The 18450-nt window shown below is 34.6% G+C and overlaps 1 protein-coding gene across 1 annotated transcript; it reads left to right on the plus strand.

Moving 5' to 3' along the window:
* The first annotated feature begins 5157 nt into the window (after positions 1 to 5157).
* Positions 5158 to 13181, plus strand: LOC111996562 (shaggy-related protein kinase epsilon). Its single transcript, XM_024028544.2, has 13 exons — positions 5158 to 5460; positions 7921 to 8048; positions 8169 to 8261; positions 8911 to 8970; positions 9081 to 9353; positions 10322 to 10396; positions 10472 to 10528; positions 11117 to 11257; positions 11405 to 11455; positions 11550 to 11645; positions 11744 to 11827; positions 12477 to 12579; positions 12684 to 13181. Exons 2-13 carry the CDS (start codon positions 7926 to 7928, stop codon positions 12764 to 12766), a joined length of 1239 nt encoding a protein of 412 aa, XP_023884312.1. The 5' UTR covers positions 5158 to 5460; positions 7921 to 7925; the 3' UTR covers positions 12767 to 13181.
* The last annotated feature ends 5269 nt before the right edge of the window (positions 13182 to 18450 follow it).

Here is an 18450-nt window from a genome sequence, read left to right on the forward strand (position 1 = left end):
ATATTGGGCCTGGAAGCCCATCATTTGCTCATGTTACAAGTCTATGGCCCAATCTGAGGACAAGGGTTGTTCAAGGAAGAGGAATCTTATTTAGTAAAGGTTGTATTGGTAAATAGAGGTTAATTTTGACCGTAATGGCTTAAGGGATAGGGCGAGGATAAACTAGTCATTGGCTAACCAATGCCGATGTCCAAAAAGTTTGTCAATCACTCGGGGTGAAGTTCCAAGAAGTCTCGTCAATGTTGATAAGCATTGAAAGAGTGGTGAACAGAGCAATGCCCTGAAATATCTAAGGGAAAAAGCTGCTACTTCTGCATTAAATGCACTGCAACTAACACCCTGACTGCATTAATGTGGAGATGATATCTGAACAGTAGATTACAGTCTTACAACTACTACATGAAGACTAATAGAAAGAGATGATGGGACAAGTATCCACATTAACTATCTAGCATGCACGTGGAGGGTGGAAATGAGGAGGAAGGGAGTATAAATGAAGAAGGGGGGCAACAAGATGAAGGGGATCGAGAAAAAAGAGAAAAACGTTGTAGCTTCCTAGAACTAAACTTGTAACCGAATCTGAGAGAAAAACATAAGAGCAAACATCCTCGGACCTTCTGCCAAGGACTATTTTTCTTTAGTACAACTCTTCTTCCTTTCATTTCTCTATCATCTAAGCCCATTTTAGCGTTTATTTGATTAATTGGAGCCTAGTTTTCTAACACATTGTCTATAAATTCATTGTTTTGGGCTTTTTGGGCCTAAGTCTATCCATGTAGTGGGCTGAAAATTCAAATCTAATCCTTACAGTAATATATATATATATATATATATATATATATATTTTTTTATTATTCAATGTAAATTATATTATTAAAATATATATTTTTAAATTTATATATAATTCTTGATTAAGCCGTGTGTCGTATGGATGTATGACATGTTTTTGCCATGTAGCGTACTATGACACATTAAAATAATCAACGTAATCTGCTTCAAGTAAAAACTTTTTACTGGAGTTTCAAGAAGAGTAGAATCAAAAGACTACTCTGACTAACTAAAAAGTTGCTATAAATTTAAGAAATTTTTTATTATTTGTTTTGTTTATTAAATATCTTTTTTTGTTTAAGAGTAAAAGTGGAGTAATACATGTCATGCATGTACCATATGGCTCAACATAAGTGTTATACGTCACACAACGAAATTTCAACATTTGATGCTCTATAAGTACATTAAAAATTACTAATATATATGTTTAAAAAAAAAAAACAAAATTACTAATATATTTGCTCAATGTAAAACTCCATTACTAAAGTTTCAACGCAAAACCGAATGCCAAAAAAGCTCAAATAATTTATAGAAAGTATTATTATTTATTTTTAGGGTAATATATTTTAATCTTTGGTTTTAATTAATAAAATTTGGTCTTACATTATGTGATTTTTGCCACATTACTTAAAATATTTTTTGTTCTTTTATTTGTTTACCTATTTTATTATTCAATTTCATTATACCATTGAAATATTTTCTTAATTTACATATAAGTTTTTACTAATATAAAAGAAGTGGTGTTCTAACCTTTGAATAAACAATTATATTCACTACCCATGATCCTCACTAGAAATTCAATTGACTGATAGTATGATAGATGGAATTTGAGACCTTTGATTTTATGTACCTCTAATTTATTGAGCCCACCACTTAGATGTCCCTAAGATAAAACAATTTAAAATTTTAATTAAGATTTTATTACCCCCACAAATTTGAAGGACTTATTAGGGTGAGAAAAAAAAAAAACAAATGGTCCATTTGTAATTGTAGGGATATTGGGCCTGGAAGCCCATCATTTGCTCATGTTACAAGTCTATGGTCCAATCCGAGGACAAGGGGTTGTTCAAGGAAGAGGAATCTTATTTAGTAAAGGTTGTGTTGGTAAATAAAGGTTAACTTTGACCGTAATGGCTTAAGGGATAGGGCGAGGATAAATTAGTCATCGGCTAACCAATGCCGATGTCCAAAAAGTTTGTCAATCACTCGGGGTGAAGTTCCAAGAAGTCTTGTCGGTGTTGATAAGCATTGAAAGAGTGGTAAACAGAGTAATGCCCTGAAATATCTAAGGGGGAAAGCTGCTACTTCCGCATTAAATGCACTGCAATTAACATCCTGACTGCATTAATGTGGAGATGATATCTGAACAGTAGATTACAGCCTTACAACTACTACATGAAGACTAATAGAAAGAGATGATGGGACAAGCATCCACATTAACTATCTAGCATGCATGTGAAGGGTGGAAATGAGGAGGAAGGGAGTATAAATGAAGAAGGGGGGCAACAAGATGAAGGGGATCGAGAAAAAAGAGAAAAACGTTGTAGCTTCCTAGAACTAAACTTGTAACCGAATCTGAGAGAAAAATATAAGAGCAAACATTCTCAGACCTTCTGCCGAGGACCATTTTTCTTTAGTACAACTCTTCTTCCTTTCATTTTTCTATCATCTAAGCCCATTTTAGCGTTTATTTGATTAACTGGAGCCTAGTTTTCTAACACATTGTCTATAAATTCATTGTTTTTGGCTTTTTGGGCCTAAGCCTATCTGTGTAGTGGGCTGGAAATTCAAATCTAATCCTTACAGTAATATATATATATATATATATATATATATATATATATATATATATATATATATATTTTTTTTTTTTTTTAATTTTTGGTTTAAATAAATTAAATTTTGGAGCCTTTATCTACTAGGGGTCTAAAGTGCCTAACCTTAATCTCTTTTATGAGATCAATAAGATAAAGCTTTTATTGGTAATACTTTCTTGAGGCTAGTTGGATGATTTCTAATCAACCCGGCCTATTTCCGAGGCCAATCCAACATAGGAATTAAATGCCCATTCCGCCTAAAGTTTTCTAATCGGCCGTTTATGTTTTAGGCTCGTTTGTTTTAGTGAAAACCACTTCGGAAATGCTTTTCTGTAAATGCGGGTGTGGTTGCGCATGGAAAATAAATTTTTTGAAAATTCATTTTCAGTTGACGTGAGTCAAGGGTGAAAATCACTTCTCTTTTTTTCCCTTCAAATATCATTTTCTGGAAAAGAGAGAGAGAGAGAGAGAGAGAGAGAGAGAGAGAGAGAGAGAGAGAGAGAGAGAGAGAGCACAAGCTGCAAGCTCGAATTGCCGCTCCAAGCCCGGAGCAACCGCTGGCGACCTTCGACCCATGAACCCACGCACTGCGCCGCTCGATCTCGCCTCTGCTCGATCTCGTCGCCCTTTCGAGCTCGATCTCTCTTCCTTGATCTCGTCGATCGCCTTCGCTCGATCTCGCCGCTTGATCACTCTCTCTTCCTCGATCTCTCAATTTTGTTTTTTTAAGTTTGATTTTTGTTGTTGTTGTGGTGGTGTGGTGGTGATGTTTTGGTGGTTGTGGCTTTTGATTGCCGGAATTTGCTGCCATAATTTGTTGTTGAATTGACTGTGATTATGAAATTTTTTGTAATAAAATTTGTTTGGATGCTGAGAAAATGTGAAAAACTTGTAAGAAAATAGCATTTTTAGAATAGAACCAAACACATTAAAATATTTTCTACAACAATTTTTATAATGCAACAAAACATTTAAAAATATTTTCTTTTTCCAAAAATAAAATCTCCGAAAAATAGGTTATTTTCTGAAAAATATTTTACGAGAACTAAAGACAGCCTTAGTTTCAAGTTTCACCCACCCCAAATGTTAATGCATTGCTTTTAGGGGCAAAATGACAAATTACCTTTTTTTATTTTTTTTGTTACACTCTAAATTATCACCCCAATTGCACTTAAGTATAACAGGGAGGATAGTTTAGATTCTTTAGAGCATTCATATCAGTATGTGTATTTTACACATCCATTTTTACACTAAAAACTTACTTTTTTTTTATTTTACACATTCAATTTTACAAAACACCCACATCAGTTCATTTATTTTACAAGATATTTCAATAAAATATTCATTATATTCCATTTTTTTATTATTTCTCTAATGGTCATACTTTTTTTAATTTAAACTTATATTTTAAGTAAACTACCAACACCGATGGTTCGGCCAATGGAGCCGCTCGTGGTGGAGGTCCGATGACTGAACCACCAAAATAGTGGCTCCGGGGAATGCCGTCGGATTGGTCTCGTCGCCCACCGTACCGCCAAATAGTGACCCATCGGTGGGTGGATTATTAAAATAGTGGCTTCGACGAACGCTGCTGATGCCCAAACTACCAAAATAGTGGCTTTGGTGACCGCCCACCGGATTGGTGTCTCCGACCATTGTACTGTCATCACCGATGGGCCGATTATTGTAATAGTTGCTCCGACTACCGCCGACGAATTGATGTCTCCGACCACCGTATTGGTAGAATTGGTGACCGAATCGATATCTCCTACTAACGGTCAATTTTTTTTTTTACCCAACGATCATAATTTTTATTGTTATATCCACCGGTCATAATTTTGAAATTCAAACGATAATTCAAACCTAACTTTAAGCCCAATGGTAAATTCAAACCTAAATGTCATTTTTTTTTTAACTTTAAACCTAATGGTAAATTCAAACCTAAAAGTCATATTTTTTTTTAACTTGGTAAATTCAAACTTAAAAGTCATATTTTTTTTTTAACTTTAAACCCAATGGTAAATTCAAACCTAAATGTCATATTTTTTAAAAAGAGCGAAAAAGAAAAAGAAGTTTTTTATATTGTACTCGTGTGGATTGATAATATTATTTTAATGTTTACATGAGCTACAGTACCCGTGTTAGTATATTTACACGGGTACTGTAGCTCATGGAAAAATATGGCCAGCTTTACATATTTTTACACTCACTGATGTGTATGTTTTTTTTACTCAAAATATGTAAAATTTGCATTATATATATGTATTTTAGAAGACTTTAAATAAGCTAATGTGAATGCCAAGGAAAAAAAAAAAAATAATAATAATAATAAGCCCAAGTTAAAACTTATATTAATTCCGTGGTCTCCGAAGCCGGTGAAGAGCATGACGTAAGTATGTAAGCACCGCCCAACCCGGATTCCCACGTGTAGAGTTGAGGTGGTGAGACAGACATCAAAATTACGGACGTGAAAACTGTGTCTTAAGTAGAATTGATAAGCGTCGGTTGGATTCCGCTTCTGTAGCAGGGTAGTGTAATGTAGTGTACTGGGTCACTAGAATCAGAAAATCACAGAGTATCCAAAGTAAACAAAACAAAACAAAACAAAGAGTCACTCTTTAGTCAAACCCGTACGAAACCAGAACTCTGAAACTGCGAAGACCTCTCTCTCTCTCTCTCTAGAATATCTCACTGTTCCTTTCTCTCTCTCTCTCTCTGTCTCTCTCTCTCTGTCTCTCTCTAACACACACGGTGTCTGGATCGAAGAGATTTGCAAAATGTGAGGGATTTTACTGCTTCACATTTTACTCCACAGGTACATAGGCTTATTCACCTCTTTGATTCCTTTTTTTTTTATTTTTTATTTTTATTTTTTTTACGTTTTGTTTGGTTTCTAAGAAAAACCAAAGAAAATAGAGTATCTTTTAGAAAACGAGGAGCTGAGCTGAGCTGAGCTCAACTAAGCTTGGTAGTTGCTTTATTAGGCTCGATTTAGTTGAGGTGAGAGGAGTGTACCATTTTCTCAGCTTCCAAACGGAGCTTTAGGTATCCTTGGTTATGAAGTAGTGGTTTTTATTTTTTACTTTTTTGAATTTTATGTTATGATTTTAGCCGTTACTGCCTTTTGTTTTGACATGAGCTTAGTTTGGTAGTTCCAGATTCACCATTTTGAGTTTGTGGCGAGTTACGATTAGGGGTGTGAATGACTTAATACTCTGTTTGGTTGCTAAGAAAAGTTCAGAAAAAGTAAGTATTAGGGTGTTGTTGGAGTTGTAGAGATGTACTTTCTAGTCCATCTTCTATACTATCAGGTTATTGATTTGTGTATTAGAGACAGTCCATTGTACTACATTGTCCCAAATTCCTAGTTGTACTAGTAGTTGTGTAACGCTGAAGTTAGACCAGATTTAATTAGCTTAGCGTTAGTCTTGTTATAAATTCTGAGCCTTGTATAGTTATCTGATACACAATGATACATTAATTGCTCTCCTTTTTAATGGAGTAAAGCTAGGACTATGAGTATAGCTAGGAATGGGACAATATGATGCAGTGGGCTATTGGGTATTTGTCCATGCCTCTAACATTGTGAATGGTTAGGCCAAAATCTATGAAGAGATAGACAATATGCTTGTTTTTATTCATTAGAAAATCGTTGTGTTTAATCTTTATAAATTACTTTCAAATTGCAATTACTGGAGCTTCATGCTATTTTGACATATATGTAACATACAATGTGTCTAGGTTAATGCCAAGATACCGACACGGTGTTACATATTTCTAAGAGTAACTGCTTATTAGAACAATTCTAGTTAGTAAATTTTGATCATATTGACCTTGATACCAGATTTTGATGCTTGGACTTAACACAATCTTGGAACATATATATTGCTTCTGAAGTTAAGTGTTCTCTTATAAAGTAATTAGGACAATCAACATTTAGTTGCTTCTAGTTCATCCATGCTTTAGGTTGACTCTTTGTATGGGTACATTATGTTGTTTACCAACCTATTATATGTCCCTATTTATTATTCCTACCTATGTGGCTAATCAATTGGAAAAGCTGTTGCAGAATTTTTTCTGGGGTGGACTGGGATGAGTTGAAATTTGATCTTGTAGAGTGGAGTAGGGTATGCTCTCCATTAAGGAATTTGGGGGGAGGGGGTGGGTAGGAGTGAGGAGGTTGAGTACTTTTAACCATTCTTTGTTAGGTAAGCGGCTCTATTGTTTTGGTGAGGATGGTGATTATCTTTGGAGAAGAGTGGCAGGTGTCAAATATGGGGAAGCTTGGGGTCAATGGACTACGATGGTAGTAAGAAGTACACATGGGTCTTTGGCGTAGCATTAGGGCAGGGTGGGAGCAATTTGTGAATTCTTTATCCTTTCAAGTTGGTGATGGTAGAAGATTGAGGATTTGGCATGACACATGGTGAGGGACCAAGCATTTAAAGATGTGCATCCAGAATATTTCTCTATTATAGTGGACCAGGAAGCTTTGGTTCATTCCTATTTGGAGACCACTGGTTAAGAGCAACAAGGTTTTGGAAAATCAGGTTTGCACAAGTTTCAATGATTGGGAATTGGAATCTATTGACTCATTTTTTTTATCTTTTGTATCAAAGTATCCCAAGAGCCAAGGGAGTTGTTTGTACGAAGTGGTGATTGAATAATAAAGAATAAGTTTGAGGTCAGTTCTTACTAATTACTATGAAGCATTATGGGGCTTAAGTAGCGTGTTTTTACTTTTTATCCCAGGAGGAGCATTTGGTGTAACTAGGTCCCAAAAAGGGTGGCCTTTTTGTGTGGACAGTAACCTGGGGGTAAATTTTTACATGGATAGCCTTATGAGGAGAGGCACAGTATTGGTAGATTTGTATTGCATGTGTAACTGCAGCTGTGAAACCGTTTGTTAGTGCATTGTGCATTTTATTGTGAGATGTTTTCTTTTTATATTTTCATTATTTTGGGGTGTACAGGGTGATGATGAAGGGGATTGTGGAGGTAATATTTGGTTGGAACAATTGGTTTGGCTATCATGGTAGTTCATTGGTTTTGAATAGGGTTTGCTTAAGTTTAACTTGGATAATGTGGAGGGAGAGGAATAATCGAAATTCATGATTTTTGAGTTGAAATTAGGTTTTCTTAGGATCCAATTACTGAGTTTATAGATTCTTTTTTTTTTTTTTTTTTTTTTTTTTTCAGGTTATAAAGCTTGCACCTGTTAACATGGATTGTGTATTCTAAGAAACTGCAAACGTTTTGCCTCTATATCCCGCAGTATATATGGCTTCTGGTGGTATGGCTCCTGCTATAGCAGTTGGAAAACCTGCTGGTGATGCAATGATTGTTGATACGCTCCCAGAGGAGATCAATGAAATGAAGATCAGGGATGAAAAAGTTGAAAAGGTGAGCTTCTGAAATATTCTTAAATGATTTATTTATTTATTTATTTATTTTTTTTAATAATGTTCAGTTTTTTGTTCCCTTCTTATATGCAATTTTGCTATTGATAGTTTCTGTATGTAGGAAATGGAAGCAACAGTGGTTGATGGAAATGGAACTGAAACTGGACACATTATTGTAACTACAATTGGGGGTCGAAATGGTCAACCCAAACAGGTAGATATGTGAAACTTTATATTTGTAAATGTGTCATTTCTTTGTTAAGTTGTGGAATGGTGAGATAACATCAGATATAACACCCTGAAATGTATCATTCTGAGAAAACTGAAAAGTTGACAGTCTTTCACTTCTCTGGTGTCAATATTGCTGCCTTTTCTGTTGCCAAGAATTCTGACCCTTGGGAAGGACATGCTTAGTGTCTTTATTCTATCTCTCATGAAATTTTGCTAACCCATTCCACTTATGGGCCTGAGGAAATGGGTCTCAATCCCTCCCCGATGGCATGGCATTAAATTAGCATTCTCAGCACCAATGCTATATGGAAGTAACGTTGATAATTTTGTGCTTTGAAGTATGAAATATCATAGGAGTAAAGTGCATATCCAATATGATATGTTCTATAAAATTCACTGTAAACTCTGGAATGTAAAACTTTTCTGGAGTTTGGATACAGTTTCAACCGTTTTTCTTTTAGATAAGATGTGAGCTTTAGCAGATAAACATTGAAAAGCCTGTCCACCAATAAATATAAAGAGATGGAACTTGTTGGATTCTTGTATTCTTCTTTGCTTATCTCAGACACACGCAACTTTCTCTTTGACATGACTTCAGCTCTTTAGCTTTAATTTTTCCAATGTTACTGCAGACCATAAGTTATATGGCAGAGCGCGTTGTTGGACAGGGCTCATTTGGAATTGTGTTTCAGGTGACACTTTAACTGCAAATCATGAAACATCTATAATGATAGCTGATATTGTGGTAGCCTATAAGGATTACAGATAATGTATTTGAAGCCTCACACATTTTATTTTGCAGGCCAAGTGTCTGGAAACAGGAGAAACTGTTGCAATTAAGAAGGTTTTGCAGGACAAGAGATATAAGAACCGTGAGTTGCAAACAATGCGCCTTCTTGATCATCCTAATGTTGTCTCACTCAAGCACTGCTTCTTTTCAACCACGGAAAAAGATGAGCTCTATCTCAATTTGGTGCTTGAATATGTACCTGAGACTGTATATCGTGTAGCGAAACACTACAGCAAAGCAAATCAGCGGATGCCCATGATATATGTGAAACTCTACACCTATCAGGTTAGTTTTGCCATATTTATGGGTAAGAATGCTGTCATTTTGAATGTGTTATCTTATACTTGTTAATGAAGTATTTTAGTGATGGTTTGTTATTATCCAGTATATGTTAGCTAAGAAGTTCATTTAAGACAGAGGTCTGGAGGGGAAAAAAAAATACTGGGACAAGTTTGAGAAATGCCAACAAAAACAAGAGTCAAAAGTTACAATTGCATTGTTTAAAGTGAGTAAAAACTCAATGTTGTGAGTGTTGAGCTCTACTTCAAGGAAATGAAAATACTAGTTGGGGCAACCTATTAACTTAAGCTCTGGGTTGGGGTGGTTTTCTAACATGTATATCAACTTGCTCTTGGTGGACTCCCTAGGCATCTCTCTCCCCCAATACCACTTTAACTTTTTAACACTGCTAAATATTTCTTAGTTTAATTTCTAGATGCTCTGATTTCAATTTTTGTTCAACTAGAGAAAACAAGCGGAACTTGACTTAAAATTGACAATCATTATCTCCTTAATAAATTCACCTGCTAGGCTATTAAAGGAGCTAGATAGATACCTTCTCCCAATATTGTGCATCCTAATACATAAATGGAACATAGATATGATGGTTGTTTAGACTGTTATAACTTCCTCCTTATGAGCTGGCCTGTTACCTGTATTAGTATAGTATTTTAAAAAAAGAAAACTTTCCACACCCCCCCCCCCCTTTCCCCCCCCCCCCCCCCCCCCACAACAAAAAACTCGGGCCACTATTCTAGATCACTTTCGACATATGGTTGATATTGGAAACAGAACCTTCTAGGCTTGTACTAATAGGTAAATGTGAAATATACTACATTGGATTTGGATCGCATTAGCTTTTTTATATTTATTATTGTTATATTAGGGAGCTAGTTATTGATTACCAGTTTACCACATATCTTTTTAGCATATAGTGTCTACTGTGATATATAACACCTATTGGATTTTGACAGATATGTAGAGCTTTGGCATATATTCACGGAGCCATAGGTGTGTGCCACAGGGACATTAAGCCACAGAATCTACTGGTTTGTGTTTGATAATTTGGGTTTTTTTTCCTCATTGAAATTGGAATCTATTACCAATGCAATTTCTTCTTGCAGGTTAATCCCCATACTCACCAGGTCAAGCTATGCGATTTTGGAAGTGCAAAAGTTCTGGTATTATTGTCTTGCTTTGTCTCTGGTTCCTGATGCCATGTATATAGTATAGATGGTGTTTATTTACTTAGTTTTTGTGAGAGTAGCTAGATCTATTCCCTAGCTGTCATATCTTTTATTTGAAGATATTGGGATATAGTCAGAGAACTTGAGGTTAATATTTTCATGTTTATCAAGAAAATAACATATTGAGTGATTGAGTCAAGTTAGCCCTGTTAGTACTCCCTGATAGATTCCAACAGAGAGATATTAAGATTTGTTTTTTAGGGAATGTTTTCCTTTCTCTTTACAAATTTATGCTGGATCTTTTAGTTTTTAGAATGATAAAATGGATGAGTGCATACAGAACCATGAATTACAGTGGTGAAGTTCTGAATTCCTTTATGCATGGTCTTTAAGACTTATCAACCAAAAAAATGTATGGTCTTTAAGACTTGTTTGAATTAATCTTTTCTTTATGCTTCAATAACTTTTTCTCCATGCTGTCAATGTTTTTCCCTCAGGTAGGGCCATCTTAATTTTATGAGCTCTTATTTTGTTACATCAACCTAATGCATCCTTTGCTTCTTTATCTATCATCTGAAACAGGTAAAAGGTGAGCCAAATATATCATATATTTGTTCTCGTTATTATCGAGCGCCTGAACTCATATTTGGAGCAACTGACTACACTACTGCAATTGACATCTGGTCTGTGGGTTGTGTTCTCGCTGAACTGCTTCTAGGACAGGTTCTTCACAAACATCAAGTTTCACGTTTTTGATGGACACCTTTATTTTTCTTTTTCTTTTTTTGGTTCACTTGATATATAGCAGGGATTGATTGCAAATAATGCTGTTTCTTTTTACTTTTTCTTTGGGTTATCCCAATTTTGTAGCCTCTCTTTCCAGGTGAAAGTGGAGTCGATCAGCTTGTAGAGATTATTAAGGTAAGATGGCGCATTGCCATCATTAGATGAACTGAAAGTTTTGGTCAATTAGCTTTTGTAAATTAAACTTAATTGACCTATCCTTTTCAAATAGGTGCTTGGTACACCAACTCGTGAGGAAATCAAATGCATGAACCCAAACTATACAGAGTTCAAGTTCCCACAAATCAAGGCCCACCCCTGGCATAAGGTGAAATTCCCTAGCTTCTGTGTTCCATGTTTTCTGCTCATGATGCTTGTTGCATGATACTTTCAGATTCATCTGACACATTCTTCTTTTGCGCACAGATATTTCACAAGCGCATGCCCCCAGAAGCGGTAGATCTTGTCTCAAGACTTCTTCAGTACTCTCCAAATCTGAGGTGCACTGCTGTAAGTATTTCCCTTTTGCTCCTCCTTGTTTCCTAATGCAAGTGAACGATTGGATTAATTATCAAGGTTGTCTTTTTCTATTGGCTGTTTAGTTATTGTGTGGAATAATTTCTTTATACTGTTCATTTGACTTTCCTTGTCAAAGCCTTTGGGTGTGGTTTCTACTCGTGTATGTATATATTTGTAGTGTTTTCTGAATTACTTAATTATATATGTCTTATTCTTAACCAAAAGCCCTTCATCGTTTCTATTTTATATTTGTTACAACAAGTGGAGGAGGGGGATTTGAACCCAAGTTCTCCTCATAAGGGTGACAACAGAATGCCACTGAGCTACAAGGCTCTTGGCAGCCCTTCATCGTTTCCCATGTCATTAGGAGGCAAAAATTGTATCCTGTAGGATGCAACTAACTCAGAAAAAGGAGCTTCTGCTGAGATAATTGTGGATGATTCCTTGTTCATTTCTCAGATCTTAAATTATGATCATATGCCCACGTCATATACTTCTTTGAATCCTCTGCAAAGTGAAATATACTCATTGCAATTGCCTTAAAGAACAACGGAAATGGTTATATCCATGGAATAACCAATTTGCTGCTATGGTTTTTTCTTAATCAATCCAATAATCAGCTGTTGTATATGTTTTGCAGTTGGAGGCCTGTGTCCACCCATTTTTTGATGAACTTCGTGATCCTAATATCCGTCTCCCTCATGGGCGTCCCTTGCCACCTCTCTTCAACTTCAAACCTCAAGGTTTGTTCTCTCCCTCATTTTCTATTTCTTAAGAGTAACTATTCTAAAAGCTTGAACTAATCTGCTAATACCATATGCTTTGAATGATAACATGGCATTTTTAGAGCTGAAAGGAGCAACTTTGGAGCTTCTTTCCAAACTGATACCAGAGCATGCCCGGAAGCAATGCCCATTCCTTGGTTTGTAGATTTTAAAACAAGTGCTGAAACAATGGAATTATTGCTATATTTTACCATGTTTGCCCTGTATGTTGTCTGCAAAGATTAGTGCCTCCCTGTTTGTTGTTGTATCTAGTTTCAACTTGAAGTACTTGATTGACAAGTGATGCTGGTGTTTTCCTGTTGGCCATGGTCACATATAATTCTGCTAAAAGACTCGGGAGTGATTCTAACTTGATCGTGTCTGTAATCATAAATTAATCACTTATTGTATAGCTCTCTCTCTCTATCTCGCTCATCTTTCTTCCATAGAGACCTCGTGAGGGGAGGAAAATGGTTCAACAAATGCATCAAGATGAATTTCTACCTCTTTAGCCATAATGATGATGATGATGATCAATTTATATTGCTACAATGAATGCATGCTAGTGTCTCCCTTTTTTTTCCTTTGTTTGTTATTTTTATTTATTTATTTTTTTTTTTTTTTTTTTTTTTTGAGAAGGAAGATTGTCAACTTTATAAACTTAAAGCAGCCATATCGGCTTGAACAAAACAAATGGCTTGAGATGGAACATCCTCCATCCAAACCATACACTTTGGATGAGAATGAGACAATTTAGAAAAGGATCTAGAAAGGAGGCTAGCATCCTTAAGTAACAACCCATAAGCTGCTGATCCCAGTGCTGTAACCACAGCCTCCGAATATCCCTCTAAAAGCACCCATTGTAAGCCGACCTCCAACCGAACTCAATAGCTCTACCTGCTGCCATAGCCTCCACCTCAGCTGCGTTATAGGCCTGGGGAAGTTGCTGCACCCAAAGATGCGCTAACCAACCACTGTTTGTCTCGGATAACAACTCTGATCCCCGATTTATTTGCCTCTTAAAAAAAAAAAAAAACATTTTGTGGAGCCTCTAAACGAGGCTTTGATATAACATGTAAAGCACCATCTTAACCCAAAAATCACATATGCTTAAGTCCATGAGTTTAGTTAAATTAATCATTCCTTTTATGATATTATCTAAAGTGTAAAAGGCAACCCACGGCTTATGTTGCTCAATATTTTTGCATCCTCTCTCATCCTACCAATTCAGTCAAAATGACAAAATCTGTAATACAATTATGTAGTTTTCCTGTTTTCAAGTTAATCATCATCAATTTCATCAGCATCATTGGACTTTATACTTTTTAATTTCGACCATAGGGGTTGTGAGTTACAAATTACATTAGGCAGGTGCCATATTCATGGTCTGATCACAGGGGGGTTAAATGTATTTTTCCTTAAAAACTTGGTTGCAAATTAGCTTTTAATATAGACAAATAGTGGAGGGAAGGTGGGATTTGAGGAACTTATACTATGGCTTGAAACTGACTATCAATGTCACAGTTGCAAATTATTTTTTTATTTTATTTTTTGGGGCTAATGTGGGTGTTTAGATCGGTGCTTGACTATTCCTTTGTGTATAGTTCTTTAATCTCATACACGTCTAAGTAATTATCGTGAACAAGTTAGGCATTTTTAAAATCTTAAGAAGACTCTTAAGAGGGCTAAAAGTCTTGGAGTTGAATTGGTCGGCATCTCTTCGTGTTTTCAAGGGATACATTGATATTCAAAAATTCAAAATTCCTTACTCTTAACCCTTGTTTTTTTCTTCAAGAAAAGGCCTATAATGTTTGCTTTTGAATAGGCGTGCCATGTTTTTAATACATTTCTCCTGTCTTTTCAAACAAATGCAAAGCCATAGTTTTTGAAACTCTTCATGTGTTTAGCCTTTGTACCCTCTATGCCCTATAGGTAAATATTTTATGCCTTCTCAACTTATAAATCTCATTCATCAAAATAACAGGATAGAAGAAAAAAAAAAAAAAAAAATCTCGCAGACGGATTAATATATTGAGAGTTATTGGCCAATTAATTTCATAGTTACTCTGCCTAAAACTTGGCGTGCAATATATATATATATATATATTAGACTCACTAATCAAATTCAAACACTTAGACTTGGTTATATTAACCAACAAACATAAAACACAAATACTTTCTCAAAAAAATAAAAAATAAAAAAAATAAACACAAATAATGTTATCATTTCCAAGGACAATTAAACAAAATGAAACTATGTGTTTAAATTTAATTAGGAAATTTAATGTATTGCACCTAAGGTTTTGTATCTAAATTTTTTCTTTTGCATAAATATCTTGGCAAAATTTTTTAGTAATGCCTTTGTATTTTTGCTATGAATAACTACAATTACAACAATGTTGAGTTTTGTAACTCAGTTGTTGATTGGTCTCCTTTATAAGAAGAACACCATGACTTCAATTTTTTTTTTTAAAAAAAATTACACATCAATTTATCCAATATATATACACATTTACACCTTTATTTTCCGGTACAAAATTTTCAAACAATTCATTTTTATTTTTTATAATTTAATAAGTACTATAAGGAAGAAGGATTTGAACTGTGAACATCTGTACTAATTAAGTTATAAGACTTTTGAATCTTGACCAAACTTTTTTTTTTTTCCAAAAAAAAAAATTGCAAAAAAAAAGAAATTCCACCAAACATTCAACATCTTTATAGTTTTTTTTTTTTTAGAATGAAACATCTTTATAGTTGGTTATGTTATGTAAGGTGTAATTTTCACTTTAATAACCTATTAATTATCTTAACAAACATATTTTGTCTTTCTTAAAAAAAAAAAAAAAAAACGCATATAACAAATAATTACAAGAAGATTCTATTCAATTAACCCTTATCTGTATATATTTTTCTTCTTAAAATTTTTTATTTTATTTTTTTCAATTGGTCATGGGTAAAAGTAAAACGCATCAAGAAGATTTCACTTTGGTGTCTGAATCACCTCAATAGTTTTTGTTCACTAAGCTGTCTGGCATTTATAGAGACATCCTCGTATTGATGATTACAAAGCCATGGTTTGCATCGAACTTTTTGAGCAAAGTAGGTTTGTATTGAACTTAAATAAATATAAAACGTAAAAATTACTGTTAATGGTTTGTGTAGCCTTTTCTCTTATTTACTATAAATAAATATTTATATTTAAAAAAAGTGTAAAGATTTAATGAGGTTTTAAAAATTTGTACATCGTAAAAAAGTTAAATCAAATGCACACTGGTCAAATGTCTTGCCCTTTAAAAGTTTGGCAGATAGTGGTGGTGGTGACAGTGACATGCATTGATAATTGGTGAGTGGAAAGTGGAGACCAGCTAAGGAAAATATGTAATTACATTTTTGGGCTTATTTTCCTAGTGATTTTAATTCAAAAGGAGGGACTCATTTGGGTTTTTCAGCTAGAGTCGACCAATAAAAAACAAGATTGGCTCAAATAAATAGAGAGACACTACATAATAAGATAAGAGATTGTGGCCAAACATGATCATGTGATTAGATTGTTATTACCAAAGATCCTTGCATAAAAGCTCTTCAAACAAAACTGTCTCTTTTTTTTTTCCCTAAAATTTCAGATGATTTTAAGCAGTCATATTTAACATTTTTTTAGTGATAGTTTTTAATCTATGGTGTCCGTTTTTTATAATTACTTTTTAACATCAGATCAAAATATCAATTGATTTTTGGTATAGGCGACCATCAATTGCTTTTATTTATTTATTTTTATATTAAAAAAAAACACACACACACACAGTGGTAATTCTTGCTTTTGTTTCACAACTCAAAGGAAATATTTAGAGGCAATTATACGTTACCTACCAAGAAGGCAAGAAGGGACGTGGAAGATTTGAAGAATCTTGCTAGGAAAGAAACTGATTTTGTATGTCATAACTAATAACTAAATCGTATTTTCATATAACTTTCTTTTATAACTTTTGTTTTTTCCTTCTATCTACAATCGTGCTGTTTGAGTTCAAGGCTTTACTGATGCAGCTTATTTGATGAAAACTGAAAAGTAATATATAATTGCAATTGAAGTACTATCGATTTAGTTAAAAATAATCATACAATATTACAAAACACAATAACGTTATTTGAAACCCGTGAGAGCCTGTCTGCCTATGACGTTGGGGGCGGGGGAACGAGGTTCACCAACTACGAAAATTAAGCTATATGTTTATTTTTCATAAAATTTTATTATATTCAAAAAAAAAATTTATTATATTTATATATTTTAAAAAATAGAAAGTCATATGCTTAATTTTTGAGAGAATTTCAGCCTATAACGTCCGGTTTTTGATAATAACTATTTATACTAATGCTGTGTTTGGTTCCCGTAAAATATTTTTCGAAAAATAGTCTATTCTTCGGAAATGCTATTTTCGAGAAAGGAAAATATTTTTAAGTGTTTGGGTGCATTATGAAAATTGTTGTAGAAAATATTTTTATGTGTTTGGTTTTATTCTGAAAATGCTATTTTCCTACACATTTTTCACATTTTCTTAGCATTCAAACAAATTTTATTATAAAAAATTTCAAAATCACAACCAAATCCCAACCCCACACACCACCGAAACTCCAATTCAACCCACGGCAGCAAACTCCGGTAATCAAAAGCCACAAAAAAAAAAAAAAAACAAAACCAAAAAAAAAAAAATCATCAAATCCGGTCAGATCGTTGTGATGAGGCGACTGAGTTTCAAACTCCGACAATCAAAAGCCAAAAAAAAAAAAAAAAAACAAAACCAAAGAAAAAAAAAATGATCAAATCCGGTCGGATCGTTGCGATAAGGCGACTGAGTTCAATCGGTGCGGTGCGACTCGCGATTCGTGGGTTCTCAGTGCGACTCGCGGCGCGGTGCGACTCACTGGGTCTAGGTCGAAGGTCGAAGGCGGCGATGGGTCTAGGTTTGGGTTGAAGGTGATGGGTTTGGAAGTTCAATCTGCGATTGATGATCGGGGTTCGCCAGCGTGACCCGGAGTGAGCTGGATCGGTGTGGTGGCTGGATCGGTGGTTGTGCGAAGGCTAAGCTCTCGTCTTTCTCAGTGTGAGTGGCTGGATCGGTGGTTGAGGTGAGGTGAGCTCTCCTCCTTCTCTGGCTCTCTCTTTTGCGTATGACCCGGAAATGGTTTGAAGTGAAAATGAACGTGTAAAACCATTTCCAGGTCAAAGGAGTAAATTATGGTCAACATGCATCTGATTTTCTAGAAAATTTTATTTTCCGTAGCTGCCAAACATGCTAGTTAGGTGGAAAATGATTTCCTGAAATCGTTTACCACCAAAACAAACGAAATCTAAGACACTAATCAGTTTTTTATGTAGGTAGAGATTGAACTCCAGATCTCTTATTTAACTATAAAAAACTTTATCAGATGAGCTAACTAGAACTCACTCATATACTTAATTAAATCATAAATATTATTTATTTAAAACCATGATTAAAGTCCTGAAAAATGATTTTGTGGTTAAAAAGCAAAAACAATAAAAGAAGAATGCAGCAGAAGATTTAATTACAAAAAAAGAGAAAAGCATTTATTCAGCATATAAAGCATAAATATAATGACGTAAAAAAGTTAAAAACTTTCTATTACATCACTTACACATGAATTAATTCAATAAACATATTATTATTATTTTTCCATAAATTTTCCAAATTCATATGTGAACACAATCATGAGCCTTTGACTGTAACAGCTCTTTTCATTTCTCTCTCCTCCATATGTGTCAGCTTGCATTAAACAAATATGTGGTAAAGACATTTGGTCCTACTTTCAAGAGTACAAAATTGTCGTACTCGC

This window comes from Quercus suber, unplaced genomic scaffold (assembly GCF_002906115.3).
Source record: "Quercus suber isolate HL8 unplaced genomic scaffold, Cork oak 2.0 scaffold_419, whole genome shotgun sequence".
NCBI classification, from domain to species: domain Eukaryota; kingdom Viridiplantae; phylum Streptophyta; class Magnoliopsida; order Fagales; family Fagaceae; genus Quercus; species Quercus suber.

Bases quoted from the DNA above. Each gene is read 5' to 3' on its own strand.
- LOC111996562 (XM_024028544.2), top strand. From the start codon at position 7,926: ATGGCTTCTGGTGGTATGGCTCCTGCTATAGCAGTTGGAAAACCTGCT. The intron at 10,397-10,471 runs GTTTGTGTTTGA...TTCTTCTTGCAG, and splicing joins TTAAGCCACAGAATCTACTG to GTTAATCCCCATACTCACCA. The intron at 11,258-11,404 runs GTTCTTCACAAA...CCAATTTTGTAG, and splicing joins CTGAACTGCTTCTAGGACAG to CCTCTCTTTCCAGGTGAAAG.